The sequence below is a fragment of the Engystomops pustulosus genome, chromosome 7, assembly GCF_040894005.1.
Source record: "Engystomops pustulosus chromosome 7, aEngPut4.maternal, whole genome shotgun sequence".
Lineage (NCBI taxonomy): Eukaryota > Metazoa > Chordata > Amphibia > Anura > Leptodactylidae > Engystomops > Engystomops pustulosus.
Window position 1 is genome coordinate 112213547 of NC_092417.1, and position 20240 is coordinate 112233786.

Genomic DNA, 20240 nt, shown 5'->3' on the forward strand with positions numbered 1-20240 from the left:
ACTCCGGTCACCAGGGTATGTCTAATATAGCTGGTGCATAGTTTCTGGAAAAATGACATTACTTTTGATAATTTGGACAATGTCAGCCATTTATTAAAATAAATCAGTTTACACATCAACATTATACAGTACCCACTTTGACAACACACAAACATATAGCACTTAAAGCAATTAACCGTTCAGGTGCTGGGTGAAGACATCTAGTAGAGCAGAAGACATACAATAAAGCAAGGTTTTATTGTCACCTAGGTATTTTTGGTGAAAAGATGTCAGGCACTCAGATTTTGGAGAGGATACACTACTTCAGATTCTTAGAAATTATGCAGATATCTGGTAGTTTATTGTAATGGTTGATATGGATCAGAATCAATGTGACAAAACAACCACTGACATACCAAAAAGATGAATAAAGCTTCAATAATGAAATGCCCACCACATTTTGTTGACACTCAAATCATTCTATTAACATGATCTGTGTAAGTAAATGGTTAGAAATGACATGCACATTCCCTGCCTACAGGGAGAGGCAACGATTGTCGATTTGACTGATCATAAAACATATCTAGGTACGGCTTCCCAATATACTTAGCTGCCATCAAGCGGATAGAGACAACACCACAAGTGGTGGTTACGGCTTCCTGGCTAAGGTCAAATCCACACACTGATCTACTTCAGAACCATATGTGCAGTGTGAATGAATGGAAATGGTCACAACAGACCGTACTACACAGGACTAAAACAGAGTCCAGTAAAACCACTTGGGTTGGAGCATTTTGCAATTTTATTAATATAAATTGTATGTGAAATTAGAGGCACACTGATGTACAAGTCCATGTTGTCCTATGAGCACTGTATTACAGTTCTATACCACATGGACTTAGAACACAGAAAGTTGTACAAGGTCACAGAGAATACAGTGATGCACAATATTCTCAGAATTCCAGTTCAACCAAATTAATCCTAATCAACAATTATTTTATATTTTTGAGAGGGTGGGGATACGCATAAGATTCAATTATGCAGATTTTACCGTGAGTACCTCAAACATAAATAGCTGTCGTTTTTTGAGCCCTCGCCAGGGTATATGGAAACAGGTCACTTATTAGATGAATAGTATCAAAAAATAAATAGTATAAAAAAAATGCAGGCAAGATCTGGCTCCAGGAGCTTTTATGATTGCTTGTGGACATTTATGTGACCGAAAATCAGTTCTAGTCATATAGATGAGTTGTTTCTGCACGATATGCAAGCAAACTCACCAATAATTCTTTCACACATGAATATAAAAATATGAAGCCAAGCTGTGATATAAAATATAACGCCAAACAATGACAGGTGAGTTTCATATTACAGTATTGTGTAGATACCCTTTATAAAAAAAAAACAAAACAAAAAAAAAACAAAAAACAGTACCATCTAAATCTTTACAAACTTATAAAAAATTATATAGAATGGGGAATGATAAGGTCTGACTAATGCAAAGCGGCTTTCTCAATCTCCACTGTCATGTACAATAGGCTTAGGGGTACAACGACCAACAATTTCAGTTTTTTCCAATATGGAAGCATTATTTAAAAGAAAAAAACTTTAATTGGAAAAATGGCAAAAGAACTTATTTCTTCTCATTTTGTAGTCAATTATTGGCAAATTTTATAAAGAAAAAAATTTAATTTATAAAACTATCCTATCAAGTTAATTTCCCACATGTCATGCAAAAACAAAGTAAAAATTGTTACAATATGTAAAGCTTTTCCAGAGAAATCGCAAAGAAGCGCATAGCAGAACATCAAAAATTGACCTTGACATTCAGGCACTAATGAAACTCAGTCATGAAGGGGTTAAAGAACAATAAAACAACCAAAAAAAATATACAATTATTTAATTAAAATATGAAACGCATCAACATGAATCAAAAGGAGCCATTCAGCCAACCCTTTCTACTGCCAGGTATCCAGTAAGAACCATCTGTATACTGTAACAATGGTGCTTTTATAACTGACCTAACACCAATACAGACTTTTCACTGGATACATACAAACAGCAATAAAAAAACCCCCATAAAATAAACTGTAACATAAAATTTTAAAATGAAACAAGAAAAACACTATTGACCTATTTTATCAGCAAACTGTTAATAAAATCCTACAGCCGCCTGAGTGCACATCACATGCGGCTAAAAGCTTGCATAGACATAGGGGAGGGGGATGTGAACCGTTGTAGACAGGAGGCTTCAAGGTGGAGGGTTGAGATGAATAATCAAAGGCCTTTGTTCTCCTGGTCTTGTACATCACAGGAATAATCGAAGCTGGGGTCAGGGTTAACGAAGCTTCAGGTCATCTCCACTGCCCAGGCCGGAGGTGGGATCCTGTTGCCGCCGAGCCTATACCAGAGAGAAATTCTGTTTAAAGTTAACAACAGAGAGGTAGATATACGCAAGTCACAGAATAAAAAGATACACATATGTAGATAAGAGTCAGATTAAAGCACCAGAACTACTACTGCTTGTCTATTTTCTAGTTTCGAGTTATTAGACGTTGCAGATTGTTCCTCAGGGGTACCACTATAAAAGAGCCAAGATCTCTTCTTCATTTCATAGCAATCAGAGACTGTTACAGAAATAGGAGAGAGAGATTGTATAGTAGGGACTAGTATTATTTTATTCACATCCCGAGGTGGTCATACTCTTAGGGAGCCTCCCCCATGTACAAATAAGAAAATAATGGTTTTCGGGCACGTTCACTCGTTGCATGGTTTGGCCCAAATACATTTGACTTTCCACTGAAACGCATGCGTAATGGAATGAGCACCATATGTTTTGTATTACTGACATTACTGACACTACAAAACATGTGTTTCTCATTACAAAACTCATGCATTTCAGTGGAACTGCACATACATTTGGACCAGGCCCCTCCCACTTGCGTTTTGGATGAAAAACCCATCCAAATGCACGCGCCCTTTAACTTCCATAAGCAACTGCCAAGGCTTAAAGCTGGATGAATTTCCTCATACCAGATCCTTCATTCCTCTGACATAGCCCTGTATGCATCCTAGTCATATACATTGGATGGTTGGAGGAATCCAATGAAGCTAGCTAATTCAGACAATGCTTAGGTGTATGGCAGCATTCCACCAAACCCTTCTACACGGAGGTCGCTAGGGACAAAATGTCACACATCTTAGACCCTTGGCCGTACCTGGTAGTAGCATATGGCTGGGCGCAAGACGGAGGGGTAAGCACTCCTCGCCCCTCCCCTCTCTATAGGAAGCCAGGCGTAAAAGAATGCGGCCTTGGGCTACTTGTATTAAAACAAAATGCACCAGGAATAGTGTAAGACTCTGTAAGAACTGTAGTAAGGGTTCACCTAGTTTTGCCATTGTATCTTGTGCAAACTTTGGTAAAATTGACTTATAACTGGACACTATATCTCTACACACACGTGCCAAATGGAAAAATCAATCCCTCCCAAGAAGCATCCAAGGCGACAAAGGACAGATACAAAAGCATTCAGCTCCACTAGAAAGCATGTAACCAAGTGTCCAGCAGAGGGAGCTACAACCCATTATCTAACAAACTGAAAACCCCCAGACAATGTGGTAAGAAAAGAGGCTGAGCCTGCAGAGCTGTGGTGGAGGAGAAGAGAAACGGGGAGCTGACGCTGCAAGAACACTGAAAGGAAGGCTCAACAAATTTGGTTAGCAGAAAAAGCACTGAAAGCATATGGGACTCGCAGAGAAACAACATTACCCAATTATGACTCTCACTCACAAAATAAGCCAGGAAACTTAAATGTGCTCATCCTCATTTAAGAATAGGTTACATATTCACATAGAAGTTAAGGAACTTTACTTGTTCTAGACTTGTAATAGACCCCAGATCTGCGCTTACAATTACATTGCAGCTTCCAGAGCTCACATTTCCCAGCACCCAGGTGGCCCAGTGCTGATGTGGTGTACAAGACATGGACAAACTCACTGACTTAAGCATGTGAACCATTTCCAAAAAACAATAAGATAATGTAGATAACTGTAAATCACAATAGAGGCCACAACAGGCTCACCATGAGCCTATGCATAGGCCCCAGCGCCCCGGAATTCACGGGACAGTCCCGTTTTTTTACCTCTGCCCCGCAGTCACGGGCAGCTGGGAGATTGTACAGGATATTCCCTCCTGATCCCATGCTGGCTGTCCCGGCTCTGCGTCCCACCTAGTAAATACTTTCAAAGCCAGAACTTGCTTTAGTAAATGGACATCGTCAGGGAATCCTTTTGAGAGATGTGTTGGGTTAGCGCAGAGTAGGGGCCATGTCATCAGGGAGAGATCACCATCTGTCCATGTATGGTCTCCACATCTCCTAGGGCAGTGGTGGTGAACCTATGGCACGGGTGCCAGAGGCTACACTCCGAGCCCTTTCTATGGGCACCCAGGCCATCGCCCCAGCACACTAGACAGGACTCAAAGAATTTTCCTGCAGTTCCAAGCAACTGGGAAGCAAAGATGCTGCTTTTAGTGATATTTTAAAGTGACTTACATGACTACTTGGGAATGTAGGAAGAAGGAGAATGTGTAGACCGGGCCTAATTATCTTTGGAGGACCTCCTGCTGGCCCCATGATTCTCTTTGTACAGAGGGACACTGGAAAGAAGCTACAATGATGCAAATTTTCCCTCTTTCTTTTTACTGTGTTGGTGTCCTCAGGAGACCAATATGATTGAACATTGTTGAAGAACAGGCAGCAATAAGTTACTGCTTTAATTTTTGGTAGGCACCTCGCGATAAATGAGGGTTTGGGGTTACAGTTTGGGGACTCGGTTGCTAAAAGGTTCGTCATCACTGTCCTAGGGCTTCCCCAGACGCAAGCTCTTTATTTAATTAAATAAATTTATGCCCAGCCTGGGATTTGAACCGACAGCCTCTAACTCTCCACTTGCAATATAAATAAAAAGCATCTATCCACTAGGCTATAAGCTTAGTGGTGGTCAATGAGAGGATTTTATGTAACTAAGAGTTTCACTGTTACACACCTGTATATAAACAGGGATCTTCTCAGAGATCATATTTGAGATAAAAATTATTATTGAGATTATTACTATTGAGATAATTATTGAGATCATTATTATTAGAATTATAATAATAATAATAATAATAATAATAATGATCGTCTCCAATAATTACTATAATAATCTGAGAAGATCCCTCTCTATGTACCAGTGCATGGAGCCTGTGTCACATTGTAACAGTAAAACTCTTAGTTACATAAAATCCTCCCATTTATATCCACTGAGCAAACAGCCTTGTGAGGCTCTAAGTCTCTACTGCAGGTGGAGTTTAAAGGTTGTGGGTTCACATCCCTAGCTGGGCAAAAATGTTTAAATTATTGTAGAGAGGATTATAATTATTATTGAGATGATTATTATTATTATGGAGATTATTATAAGTAATAAAAATTGGGGGCGTGGTTAGGGGTCTGGCTTAGGAAAAAAAAAAATTAAAAAAAATAAAATAAATCGCTAGGAGTGCCACCATTTTGTCCCTCTTTTTCTTCCGAAAATGTTGGGAGGTATGCCAATGCACACATAGGTTCACAGTGACTTCATAGGAAGAACAGTGAAAGCAGCTCCAGAGAAAAAGACTACCCAGGTCGCAAAGACAAAGACGCTAAATATGTTTGTACAGGACAGGCCGTGTCCCAAAGATTTTATGGTCGGGCACAGTATTAATTAAACTAATCAGCCTTTTGAGTAGGGTGGGGCAGATTTACGACAATAAAATAAATCTTTACCAAGAAATTTATTTAGCATGAAAAGCAAGTCTTGAGTTTAAAAAATGACACAGCCTACTGCAAGGTCCGCTCACACACAGATGACTGAGCCAGAAACTCAGGAATAGGACCTGCTACGAATTTTATGGCTCAGGCACTAACCATAGCTTAGTGTACTGCAAGATTATTTTTAAGGGGTGGTGGAGAATCTATTATTCCATATTAACTATAAGGTTCTACATTTTTAAAATGTTTCCTTTCAATTAAAATTTACCTGTTAGCAAAAGGGTTAACGGTGCTTTTTCCAAGTAGATTCATATAGTCTATATAAAGCTGATACAGCTGCCATACGCCTAAGAAATATGTCCAAGTATGAAATGTAGACAATTCAGGGCCCACCCCTCAGACCTGGCACCTACTATGCATGCACACAAGTAGTAGTTATTATTTCTAAGGTACTGACCAGTTACGGGCAGCGAGATCGTAAAACTCTCACCTCCATTTCCTCCCGGTGAGAGCGATCTCTGTCCTCAAACTCGCGTGTTCTTCTGCGAGCTTCCTCAAAGGCCTGCTGCGCCAGTGCATCCTCATGCTGAAAGCAAACAAGACCAATATTCAGACTGTCAATTTTCCAGAGTTCAATTTTTCTAGAGTTCAGAACTATGCTGTTTTTTTACATCCAAAAATATTAAGCAATGATCGGTTCTCATCCATCTGCCAACATATGTAATGACTGTGCACTATGGAGGAGACTTATCTGGGCTTCTATGCCAGAAAACAGTTAGAAAAGCCCCATAATAATAGCAATTACTAGTAAACTGCCGACATTACTATTATTATCATCCTCTTTACACCATCCCCCTGAATATCTACTATAAAATCCTTCCCACATGTAGCTATATAATGTGGCAGCACGTGAAGACTGACAGATTTGGACCTACCTGTGCTCGGTCTTCATCAAACTCTAAGCAACCCATTCCATCCAATCGCTGGAGGTCTATCCAACCTCTCCAAATGACACAAACACCATTCAGTATCATTGGGGCTTTTAGATGGACCTGAAACAGAACCAGCGACACCATCATTACCATCCTTATATCAACCTGACAAACCCCTACCAGAAAATCAACTTCACTGCTGCAGTTAAAGAGGGCCAAACAGGGCAATTTGGGACACTAATCCACTGACAGGTCCTTATGAACCAGTGGTTGAGTGTCCCAAATCGCCCTTCAGCAAGTTCCTTCATTGGCGGTATAAAAAAAAAAAAGAAAAGAAAATACAGTTCATCATTGCAACAGCTGAAGAGAGATTTGACTAATTAAATGTGTTAACGTCACGTTAAAGGTTAAAATCTCTCTTCGGCTACTGCAATGTGTTTTGAAACATGTGCGTTAAAACGCCACGTGGGAAACCGACCTGAAAGATTTTGGGGTGAAGAAAACGGTTAACGGTTGCAGTTAAAGGAGCTCTATATGCAGGTGAAACTTGCTACCTTTATGCAGCGAAAACAGGAAAAAAAGACATGTAGAAATTGCTTAATTATGCAGATTTGCATAATCTACAGTTTGCTACATCCTGAGATGAAGGAAAGCAATGCTGGGCTCATAAATACAAGAAAAACCTGGATTCCCATGGAAGACAATGGTGGTGGATGATTACAGTATAATTTCCATGGTGAAGAGAAACCCCTTCATAGCCAACAAAATGAATAACCTAGGCGCATCAATATCCAAAAGAGAAGCCTGCATGAAAGGAAATTCAGAGGGTTCACATCACGGTGCAAGTCACTCATAAGCTTCAAGACAAAAAAAGGTTAAACTGGACTTTGCTAAACAACATCTAAATAAAGCCAGCACTGTCCTAGCACAACATCATTTGGAAAGATGAAACCAAGATCAACTTCTACCAGAATGATGGAAAGAAAAGAATTATGGAAAAAGAGTGATCCAATACCACATCATCAGTCAAACCCGACGCAGGTAGTATGCATGGCTGCCGGAGGGGGGATTCATTATGCCTTCAAGAAAACTGAACCTAAACTCCCCCTCCCGGGAAGCAGTGTGAACCATGAATAGGCAGGGCATATTCAGTGTGAGATAAAAGTCATGTTTTACACATAAACTGTAATGAACCCTGAATAAGGACCGTCACCAAAAGAAACCATGACAACCCTTTAAGAGCATAATAATAATAATATTAATAATAATAATTCCATGTTCACATGCATCAATTGCTATACTTTCTATTAAAAAAAACAAACCAAAATCTATGATGGAACCGAAGAGACCCCATCATAGCTTTTGGGGTCCATCAGGCATTGTATCACTCCCAGAACATATCAGAACACTGTACCGTGGCTTCCACGCCGATATACTGGGAAAAAGTTTGCAACTGTTGTATATAACGGCACCATGTAGCCCTGCACGTTTAGGCAATTAGAAGTATACAGCAAGAAAACTCATTTAGGTAAACTACCACATGGAAATGGTCGTTATGACCCACACTAACCTGGACATAAGGAGAGATGAGCTGGTGCCGGCACATATTTTGGTTAATCAAATAACGAAATGGATGGATTATAACTATAGATTGTGAACTTTGCTAATAACCCACTCGGCGCTTGATTCTACGTCACAGCGCTTGGGCATTAGCATACTAGGGGAGGCATGCAGAGTACCGTCACCGCCTCCCCCACCCTCCTTTTTCGCTCCTGAGAGCCGGTGACGTCACCAAGCCCTCAGGAACATTAGAGCATGCACATCGCTGGCTCACGTGGAGGCTGCGCCTACTATCGCTGAGGTCTCGTCACGAAGAAGGGAGGGTGGGGGGAGGCGGGGACGGTACTCGGCATGCCTCCTCTGGTATGCCAATGTCCAAGCGCTGTGACAAGTGGGTTATTAGCAAAGTTCACAATTTATAGTTATAATCCATCCATTTCTTTATCTGATTAACCAAAATATGTGCCTGCACCAGCTCATCTCGCCTTATGTGCAGGTGAGTGTGGGTCATAATGGCCATTTCCAAGTGGTAGGTTTCCTTTAATGAATTAAACAAAAAAAAAAAAAATCTTTAAACATGCGTCTCTATAACTTTCAAAGTGTAACCGTTAGCTTGAGCGGAATGGGGAGCAGCACACATGCACCTCTTCATTCTACCTGGCCCCAAAGACCCCCGTTTAGAAAAATATAGGTCACAAATATGCAATTTATATAATAAATACCTAGAATGAGAATACCCAGGCATGAGAATACAGGACACAATCCACAGACAAGCGAGGCACATTTTCTGTGACAAAGAGCCACCATGCTTCTATATTCATAGAAATATATCATATATGTACACGCCATTTAAGAGTTGGACATACAGTTCTGCACACATAGAAGTCCTGGCATTCTCAGAAACTCAACCATTTAATATGGGCCATGTGCCAAAGATGGCAGGATTAGTGCGGAATTCAGCGGGTGCAGGACTACAGGGAAATTTGAGCTGGAGTTGGAAACAGGCCGAGGAGAAAAAAAGTTTCATCAATTAACCAAGTAACTGCTGTACAGATGTGACTGCTACCTATTTCACAAATTATTATTATTGCTATTATTGCACATTGTATTCAATGAAAGGTCATTATTGATCCACCTATGGATATTCTCTACTACTAACTAACTACTAACCTGGGCAGTCATGCCGCAAATTATTTATGTCCTATATTTGGCTGGATTTGAAGCACGGCCACTCAGCTTTCTATGTACAGGGAAGGGCTCATTTATAGACAAAAAGCCAACTTTCGTAGTCCTATTCAAAGCTGCCATAGGAATTGGGAGATTTCATTATTAATTTGCACCAAATCTGTATGTTTGAGGAGTAACTGAGAGTTTGCATTGCGTAGAGCAACTTTCTGTAGAGGGAAATGACTAGACAAAAAGCTGGGAGTTCCCACCTGTGCCCACGGATTGGCATATAAGGAGGACTAATATGTGTGAAAAGATCCAGTGAATCCCAGTCTATCCAGCACCTGCCTAAGCCAACCACCGGACGTTGTCAAATGCCTTTTCTGCATCTATACTGACTAGGGAAGGTGCGGGTGCTCCCCATTTCGGCGCAGGTACGCATCCAATAGCAATAGGGCCCTGCGTATGTTAGAGACTGCCGATCGGCCTTTCATGAAGCCCACCTGACGGGGAGAAATAAGGGAAGGTAAGATGGAAGCCAGGCGATCGGTAAAGATTTGGGATAGTATTTTTAGATCTAGATTTATAAGGGAAATGGGTCGGTATGGTGAAGGATTCTCCAGGTGTTTGCCCTCCTTAAGCAACAGCTTGATAGGTGTCTTATTCATATGAAGTGGAAGCGGGGCCCTGCTCAATATACTGGAGTACATGGCTGAGAGGGTAGGAGCCACTTGTGCTCTCATGGCATCATCGCTGGAATAACCATCCGGTCCGGGACTTTTTTATTGCATTTTTCCTCGGCTTGATGTAGATGTGTAGGAGCCAAGATGATATTTGTGCTTTACTACTCCTTCATAACAGAACCTTCATTTGTACCAGATAAGGCTTTGAACCTTACCCAGAAAGAGAAGAGTAAAAACTAATCAACAAATTCATAAAAAGCCCATAAAGATGCCATCTCACAACCATACAAATGGACCACCCAGGACAGAAAAACAGGGCTTTACCATAATCATTGAGCTAATATCCCAATCTCGTTTGCCTGCAAGGGAAAAAAAAGAAAAAATCGCTCCGGGGCCAAAATCCCAATTTTTTTATCAAGTATATTTCATAACATATTTTCAAAATAAGAAAAAGTAATCACTTCCCCCCGGCCAAAATCCTACCCTGGTTCTGACTACTAGATCTAAACAGGTCTTTGAGAATCCCATTGGAAGGCCATGAATGCTTCTATAGTGTATATGCCTCTGACTGCTTGGAAAGTAACTAGTATTTCTTGTGGATATGTCTATAAGCCATGAACATTGAGAGCATAGAATAGAGTTGTACACTGACAGGACACAGGAGTAATGCATAAAATACAAAATAACATGTAAATCCTGTAGGCAGCTTGTCAGATAGAGGCCTTGGGAAACACAAACAATTCTTAATCTGACAGTTCTAAAAACTATCACTATCTTAAACTTCCTAGGAAAAACGAAAACTTCACTGCAACTGGTTTTTAGGACAAGGCCGATTCCTCGGTTTGTCTAGATACTTTCAGCTCAATGTCTGTTTGCCAGAAGTCTCTTCATACACACACCAGATTTCATAGGGTTAAAACATCATTTTACACAGTCTTAATGAGGTGGAGCTGTATATCAATTATTTTAACATGTAATATAGTTTTATGCCCCCCTCAAAGTCATTCATAATTGCTAGTTACACCTCATTTTCTCATCCAAAAATCTTGTGGATTACAATACTTTATATGTTGGGATGGATTGGGTTTTTGGTGATAGATTGGGTATATGGCTCAGAGTACTAACAACATAAAGGCAGCACCATTTTATGACAGGTATGTTTACCGTCAGGAATTTGTATGTATTTTCATGATTTTGGGCCGTCATGGGAACAAGCAGTATCAATAAAGTTTAATTGCAGACATCTTTCATAACTCAAACGAAATTATGAGGATCCAAAGAGCATCACCAGCAGACACAGTAGTAGTAGAGCAGCTACTAGTGCTACAACAGATGCCGTAGTGTAACACTGCTAGCGTTATCGGAAACATCCGATAACGCTAGCAGACACTGCCACAATTTACAATAGAAAATGCCGGACCGCGCTGTAAGCGGTTACATCATGCTTGTTCCTTTGTCCCTGACCAAACTTTTTTCACCATACATTATTAATGAAGGTAAATGGGATTTTCTTTTGGCTTTTCCCCTTAGGCTACAGTACCATAGTTGGTAATAGCTGTTGTTCTGCTCTGTATTTCTATTATAAATGTAGTAGCACTTCACAAGGCAGTAAATGGCTGCCATAGTGCCTAAGGTATGGCTTTATCCTTTTCACACAGCCCAAGGCTAAAGACATGGGCTCAAACTGACCCTTTGAAGTGAGATTTTTATAATGGTACTAATTCAAGTCAGTGTCTTATAGGAATTAGTTTTAAGTTACACTTACGAAATATACCAGTTCAATTTAACTGGGGGTACTTGTAGATAATCCGGGGGGCAAGATATAAGAGATTGTAGTAATGTTGGCTTTTTCATAAAAGGATTCGAAGGACTAGTTCTGTGAATTTTTGATAGCCCTCTAAGAAGCATTTTGAAGCATAAGTAGCTTTGAGAGGGCCTTTTGTATCACAGTATCCTGATGGATGGGACAGGGTGGTTTATAGGAGGATCAAGTGCACAGGGCTACGGGGGGGGGGGGGGGGGTCAGTGTGGTTTATAGGAGGAACAGTGTGGCTCCTCTGTGGGGGTAAGGGAGGGACAGTGTGTCTACTGGTGGGAAACAGTGTGGTGCTGGGTGCGAGTTTTCTGGAAAGGGGCCCACTGAAGCTCTGTTGCCCAGGGGCCTACTTAAAGCGGTCATGAGATCCTGCACAGCACAGCACAGCATATATACAGTGAAACCTCTTGGCACAGGAAAGGGGTCTGCGGAAAGGGGGCGGCTTCCAGAGAGTATAAAGCTCCAGTGCTATGTGCTGTCAGCTCTGTGTCTTCCCTGTCTTTCCCTGCATCTCCTTACAATCAGTAACACCGATTCTCTGTCCTGATTGGCTGGGTTTGTGCACGTTCACGTGAATGCCCTCAATACTCTGGACTCACTGCCCTAAGCTGATGTCACAACCAGGAAGTCCCGCCCACTCCAGGAAAAACAGAGGATTTTACAGATAGCCTCATATATCTATTAGCCTTATATCTCAGGATAGGAAGAAGCCAGAAGCATGATATAGGTATGGTTGGAATTGTTGCCAACCAATAGCTGCCTAAAACTATTTCTTCTTAAGTAACTTTACAGTTACGCTTTAATGATGCTACCTGAGGCTTCTCTTAATATGTAGAAAACTAATACTTGCTCTGTTCCCATTATGGCTTCCTTTACAGCTACATGTGATGTTAGAAGATAACACCAGAGAGCCAAAAAGCTGTGAAAGTAAAGGAATCATCAGAGAAGCTAAACTCAAAGACCCTCTGGTTTGGTTCTTCCCAACCCCCCAGGAAGGGGATTTTGGTTTTCCTGTCTGTGTGTGTAGAAAACTTAAGACCACAAGTTTGGGGCCGTCACTTGATATTTTAACGCAATAAGGAAGTTGAACACAGAAAGCATAAATGTCAGTACCAACAAGAGAAATAAGTTGAGGAATAGGATCCTTTGTTCCAAAATAGTGAGGTTTGGGAAGCACCCCAGTTCTCTTCAGGTTGAGGCTGGTATTACACAATCTGTTACACAGATTTAAAAAAATATACTTTGTGTTATTCCCTTCAACATCACTTTTTATTTTCAGGTAAAAAAAAAAAGTCCTTAAAGGAGGATTCTTAATTAGATCAGGATAACAAAATAACACATTCTCTAATTTACCTTCATTAACAAAAATACAGCATTTCACCAAAATAATTCTAACCTGTCTAATCAGATCAGTCCTGGTGTACACCATTTCGGGTGCCCCTCGACCTGAACCTGAATCTTCTGACTTCTCCTCTCAGCACCATAGCCCCCACCCTTGTATTCCAGAACAAGTGTGACAGATACTACTAGAATATCCAGAAGCTAATTGAAAGTGCATAAAGACCTGGACTCTGATAATTACACCACATTGTCAGCACACAGCACTACAGGGATCAAAAAGTTTCTGCTTAGAGAGTCACTGCCCACACCCTGGGATTCTGCACTGACCATCACTGAGTGATGGGAGTTAAAACAGAAATAAAACTGAGTAAAATTGTAAAGTAAGGAGTTAAAAATGATCTTTATTATATAAACATCACTAGAGGATTGACATTTGAGAAATTTCTTCCATGGTCGAACCTCTTTAATTTTACACTACCAATACTCATATTTAAAACTCCTATGCAGTATTTCTATTTCTGAAAATAATCACCCTCATCCCAGGCTAAAGATGCTCCTCAAAAACAGTAAGAGGAGTATTTTCTGGAAAAAGCTTGGAGTCTTTTGTTATGGTTCATGCTTTATAGACAAGAGATACACTCAGTAGCAGATGTGTAGAAGACAAAACACAAGACTCATCAAAAATCCCCTTGTATCACATCAAAGGAAAACTGACTGATGACTATGAACAGGCGAGAAATGATTCATTCTTCACAATATAGCAAGTCTGACATGACACATACATCAGTCCACCGGCAACAGAATCATGTGCAGACTGCGGCAAGTTATGGGTGCTCTACCTTCCCAACAGGGTTACCTTAGCGGAGTGCTGTCTTGTCTTTTTCGTCTCCTACCATCTAGGGATACTTTATGTCTGTCATGAATTCCTGACCAAGTCCATTAGACAGCAGCCGCTGTTCCTTTATAGCAGCTCAACAGTGACATCATGTGCAGCTGAAGTAGACGCACACTGCTGGTGCACTGCTGAGCCTCTCTAATAGAGGCCAGGAAACTTAAGAACATCCGACTTACAGACGACCCCTAGTTACATAAGGACCTCTGGATCTTGGTAATTTACTGGATTTTAGCCTTAGGCTACAATAAACAGCTATAATAGTTAGTTAGCACAGGTGTCTGTAATGAAGCTTTATTGTTAATCCTGGTTCTGATGACAATCCAACATTTTTAAAATTACAATTGTCACAGAGACCCAAAAATTTTCTGGAGCTACAATTATAATATATACAGTTTTGACTTACATACAAATTCAACTTAAGAACAAACCTACCGAACCTATCTTGTACGAAACCCGGGGACACCCTGTATAGGGTTATTTAAAAAAAAAACAAAAAACCATGGATTCAAATAACGGTAATTCAAATATTTATTATATTCAGAATTAAAAAGGATAATTGTTTATGACACAATGCAAGAATATGACACTGAAGCAACAGTGCAACTGTAGTCAATCTAACACCTTCATTCATCACCACATAGTACCATCTTAATGCTCTTCTACATGAACATCATTGCTCTTCTGCAAGACTTACCTTTCCAGTCTCTCTTTCAAAGTCCACATAGTCACGGGTGGGGGCTTGGCGAGGCTCTCCTTGCCAACTCGCTGGGAAAAACTGCAGGGAAAGATTGGTTCCTGTGGCCACAAAAGCCTTAAATAGAGAATCAATATACAGGAAGTTAGAGGTGTGTGTGTGTATATATATGTATATACAGTAAAATATATAATTTTTTTATGACATAAGAAAACCTTTGGACAGTTACATCTGCTCAGATTATAACATGGAAATGTCACTGTATTCAGTCTAGTTTATAAGGATAGAGATGGGGTTTCTATTTGTGCTGTTATTTTTTATCTTACAGAAAAAAAAAGGTTCTGCATCTCAGAAAAAAAGAGGCAAGAAATAATCCTGCAGCCGCCGGATCTCATATTTTTGTTCAGTTTTGAAAGGAACAGCAAAGGGATTTATTTTCTGGTCTAAATCTTTTGAATGAGGGTGGCACAACCCTATTGATCCCCCATTATTGACATGATCTACAGAACCCCATTGAGGTGACCAGCATGAAGTTATTTTCGGTGGAAAGAGTGGGTTAAGCATGTTCCAAAAGACCTCTGGCAGCTACTTGTCTCCTGTAAGACCTTCTTGATAGTTTCCATTTAGGCTTCATTTACTACAAATGTAGTCAGTCCGTGAATCCTGGACTTTGGCTGTAGATTCCATGCATCATAGTGATATATTATGCAAGGAGTCCCACTGTGTCGTACTGCATCACTATGATGCACGGAGTCTGTGACATCAGGTCAGTGAAAGGGCTGTTTTAGGCTTTACTTGAATGAGCTGCAATTACCTGGGCTGACCACGGCATAGCTTGTAACAGAATAACTTTTACAGGCATCGAGTAAAATATATAAATCTGAATCATACAGATTTATGCAATTTCAAACAAAGAGCCCTAGTCGTCATAGAAAGAGTCACCCATTTATCAATAGTCGTGGAGTATAGAACTTGCCAACTCCAAAGCCCTAAGCGTGTACATTATATAATATACTGCTACAGGGAAACTAACAACAGGGGTAGGACCAAGAGCTAACAATCAACAAGGCCCCATGTAGGCTTACTATCTCCGAGCGTCCGTCCCGGCAGGCATTCTGAAAACGCCCCTGTCGCTCCTCATGTGGGCGATCTCTGAACCCGGTATATTTGATCTGGAAGCCGAAAATAAGAGAAAAATAGGTCAATAAAATAACTTAAATAATGATACATTTACCAATCATATTATATGAATAAATCTATCGTAACAATTCTTTATAGCAATTATAATTGGCTGGCAAAAATTCATTAAAAGAAAAATTCCACCCAGCAAGGACCTCAGCGGTCGCCACTGACAACATCTGTCACAGCGCAGAACCAGTAAGTTTTATACATGATACGAGAAGTCTGATGTACAAAGCACAATTACTATTCTCTACCAATCTGAACCCGAGTGATAACTTCTAAACTAGTTGGGCAACACTTTTGGTTACTACTAGGCACTTCCTCAAAAGAATTGACATAAGTTTAGCGAGGAGTCAAAAAGTCATAAATCAATAAGAACAAATCTCTCTCTCCACATGACCCCTCCACTCTCTCTCTCTATACTACACATGACCCCCCCTCCACTCTGTCTCTCTCTATACTACACATGACCCCCTCCACTCTGTCTCTCTCTATACTACACATGATCCCCCATCCACTCTGTCTCTCTCTATACTACACATGACCCCCCCTCCACTCTCTCTATACTACACATGATCCCCCCCTCCACTCTCTCTATACTACACATGATCCCCCCCTCCACTCTCTCTATACTACACATGATCCCCCCTCCACTCTGTCTCTCTCTATACTACACATGACCCCCCCTCCACTCTCTCTAAACTACACATGACCCCCTCCACTCTGTCTCTCTCTGTACTACACATGATCCCCCCCTCCGCTCTGTCTCTCTCTATACTACACATGACCCCCCCTCCACTCTCTCTATACTACACATGACCCCCCCTCCACTCTCTCTGTACTACACATGATCCCCCCCCTCCGCTCTGTCTCTCTCTATACTACACCTGACCCCCCCTCCACTCTGTCTCTCTCTCTCTATACTACACATGACCCCCCTCCACTCTGTCTCTCTCTGTACTACACATGATCCCCCCCTCCGCTCTGTCTCTCTCTATACTACACATGACCCCCCCTCCACTCTGTCTCTCTCTATACTACACATGATTCCCCCCATCCACTCTCTCACTCTATACTACACATGATCCCCCCTCCACTCTGTCTCTCTCTATACTACACATGACCCCCCCCCACTCTCTCACTCTATACTACACATGATCCCCCCTCCACTCTGTCTCTCTCTATACTACACATGACCCCCCCCACTCTCTCACTCTATACTACACATGACGCCCCCTCCACTCTGTCTCTCTCTATACTACACATGATCCCCCCTCCACTCTGTCTCTCTCTATACTACACATGATCCCCCCTCCACTCTGTCTCTCTCTATACTACACATGATCCCCCCTCCACTCTGTCTCTCTCTATACTACACATGATCCCCCCTCCACTCTCTCACTCTATACTACACATGACCCCCCCCCCACTCTCTCACTCTATACTACACATGATCCCCCCTCCACTCTCTCACTCTATACTACACATGATCCCCCCTCCACTCTGTCTCTCTCTATACTACACATGATCCCCCCTCCACTCTGTCTCTCTCTATACTACACATGATCCCCCCTCCACTCTCTCTCTCTATACTACACATGATCCCCCCTCCACTCTCTCACTCTATACTACACATGATCCCCCCTCCACTCTGTCTCTCTCTATACTACACATGATCCCCCCTCCACTCTCTCTCTCTCTATACTACACATGATCCCCCCTCCACTCTCTCTCTCTCTATACTACACATGATCCCCCATCCACTCTGTCTCTCTCTATACTACACATGACCCCCCCTCCACTCTGTCTCTCTCTATACTACACATGACCCCCCCCCACTCTCTCACTCTATACTACACATGACGCCCCCTCCACTCTCTCACTCTATACTACACATGACCCCCCCCCCACTCTCTCACTCTATACTACACATGATCCCCCCTCCACTCTCTCACTCTATACTACACATGATCCCCCCTCCACTCTGTCTCTCTCTATACTACACATGATCCCCCCTCCACTCTGTCTCTCTCTATACTACACATGATCCCCCCTCCACTCTCTCTCTCTATACTACACATGATCCCCCCTCCACTCTCTCACTCTATACTACACATGATCCCCCCTCCACTCTGTCTCTCTCTATACTACACATGATCCCCCCTCCACTCTCTCTCTCTCTATACTACACATGATCCCCCCTCCACTCTCTCTCTCTCTATACTACACATGATCCCCCATCCACTCTGTCTCTCTCTATACTACACATGACCCCCCTCCACTCTGTCTCTCTCTATACTACACATGATCCCCCATCCACTCTGTCTCTCTCTATACTACACATGATCCCCCATCCACTCTGTCTCTCTCTATACTACACATAATCCCCCATCCACTCTGTCTCTCTCTATACTACACATGACCCCCCCCTCCACTCTCTCTATACTACACATGATCCCCCCTCCACTCTCTCTAAACTACACATGACCCCCCTCCACTCTGTCTCTCTCTGTACTACACATGACCCCCCCCCATCCATTCTGTCTCTCTCTATACTACACATGACCCCCCTCCACTCTGTCTCTCTGTACTACACATGACCCCCCCTCCACTCTGTCTCTCTCTATACTACACATGATCCCCCCTCCACTCTGTCTCTCTCTATACTACACATGATCCCCCCCCATCCACTCTCTCACTCTATACTACACATGATCCCCCCCCATCCACTCTCTCACTCTATACTACACATGATCCCCCCTCCACTCTCTCACTCTATACTACACATGATCCCCCCTCCACTCTGTCTCTCTCTATACTACACATGACCCCCCCACACTCTCTCACTCTATACTACACATGACGCCCCCTCCACTCTCTCACTCTATACTACACATGACCCCCCCTCCACTCTCTCACTCTATACTACACATGACCCCCCCTCCACTCTCTCTCTCTATACTACACATGACCCCCCCTCCACTCTCTCTCTCTATACTACACATGACCCCCCTCCACTCTCTCTCTCTATACTACACATGACCCCCCCTCCACTCTGTCTCTCTATACTACACATGACCCCCCTCCACTCTGTCTCTCTATACTACACATGACCCCCCTCCACTCTGTCTCTCTATACTACACATGACCCCCCTCCACTCTGTCTCTCTCTGTACTACACATGATCCCCCCTCCACTCTGTCTCTCTATACTACACATGATCCCCCTTCCACTCTGTCTCTCTATACTACACATGACCCCCCTCCACTCTGTCTCTCTATACTACACATGACCCCCCCCTCCACTTTCTCTCTTTACTACACATGACCCCCCCTCCACTCTGTCTCTCTCTATACTACACATGATCCCCCATCCACTCTGTCTCTCTCTATACTACACATGACCCCCCTCCACTCTCTCACTCTATACTACACATGACCCCCCCACACACACTTTCTCTCTCTCTATACTACACATGACCCCCCCACACTCTCTCTCTATACTACACATTACCCCCCCCCCCTCCACACACTCTCTGTACCCTACACATGATCACCCTCCTCTCTCTCTATACTACACATGATCGCCCACCCCACACACACTCACTATAATACACATTAACCCCCTCCATTCTCTTTCTGTACTACACATGATCCTCTTTCAGCCTGGTCTGTGCCTTTAGCTCGTACCTCACATTCACGACTCAATTTCCGGAAAAATTCCTCATTCTCGAATTTGCTTCTCTGATCCGGTACCACCCGCGGCATCCTTCCCCCCAAAAAACGAGCAACTAAGTATCTCCCTGTCACCCACTCGGGTCACCGCACTCTGGGTGTCTCCAGCCCGGCGGTCGCCGTCCTTAGGCTCCACCTCTTTCCTGCTCAGCGCTTGACCCCGCCCATACAATCACGTCCCTCAAGCCTCGTCTCCAGCCCCTCCCACACATCTCTGCTTTGTGACGTCACGGCAGATACAGCCAGTACAGGGAGGCTGGAGAAACTGCAGTCACGTGCTGCGGCCTCTGTCATCTTCCTTCACGTGGTGTCATGTACTCAGTCGCCCAGTGTGAACAGGACTTGTAGCGAGTGTCTGGGGAGTTATCACCTCTTTTCCAGCACTTTGTATTTATGGCTAGTTTCATGTTTCATAGATCTGGTACTGTGGTATACATTTGTTCTCATTTTTAGTTATGCGGTCGCACT

At 42.4% G+C, this 20240-nt stretch overlaps 1 protein-coding gene across 4 annotated transcripts; it reads right to left on the reverse strand.

The window, feature by feature from the left end:
- Nucleotides 1-70: 70 nt before the first annotated feature.
- Nucleotides 71-19970, reverse strand: CBFB (core-binding factor subunit beta). 4 transcript variants are annotated; one of them, XM_072117605.1, is made up of 6 exons: nucleotides 19728-19970; nucleotides 15942-16028; nucleotides 14857-14973; nucleotides 6704-6820; nucleotides 6259-6354; nucleotides 71-2398 (listed from the first exon to the last, which is right to left on the reverse strand). In XM_072117605.1, the coding sequence occupies exons 1-6, from the start codon at nucleotides 19803-19805 to the stop codon at nucleotides 2381-2383; spliced, it is 513 nt and encodes a 170-aa protein (XP_071973706.1). In that variant the 5' UTR covers nucleotides 19806-19970; the 3' UTR covers nucleotides 71-2380. The 4 variants fall into 4 exon arrangements, with proteins under 4 accessions (XP_071973706.1, XP_071973705.1, XP_071973703.1 ...); XM_072117604.1 differs by having other exon boundaries at nucleotides 6226-6354; XM_072117602.1 differs by having other exon boundaries at nucleotides 71-2380; nucleotides 19728-19969.
- Nucleotides 19971-20240: the final 270 nt, after the last annotated feature.

What these genes read in the sequence shown, in the direction of transcription:
- CBFB (XM_072117602.1), bottom strand. Translation starts at nt 19,805, where the DNA reads ATGCCGCGGGTGGTACCGGATCAGAGAAGCAAATTCGAGAATGAGGAA. An exon ending in AATTGAGTCGTGAATGTGAG is followed by an intron (nt 16,029 to 19,727) that starts GTACGAGCTAAA and finishes TTCGGCTTCCAG; the next exon opens with ATCAAATATACCGGGTTCAG. An exon ending in TTGAAAGAGAGACTGGAAAG is followed by an intron (nt 6,821 to 14,856) that starts GTAAGTCTTGCA and finishes GTTCTGTTTCAG; the next exon opens with GTCCATCTAAAAGCCCCAAT.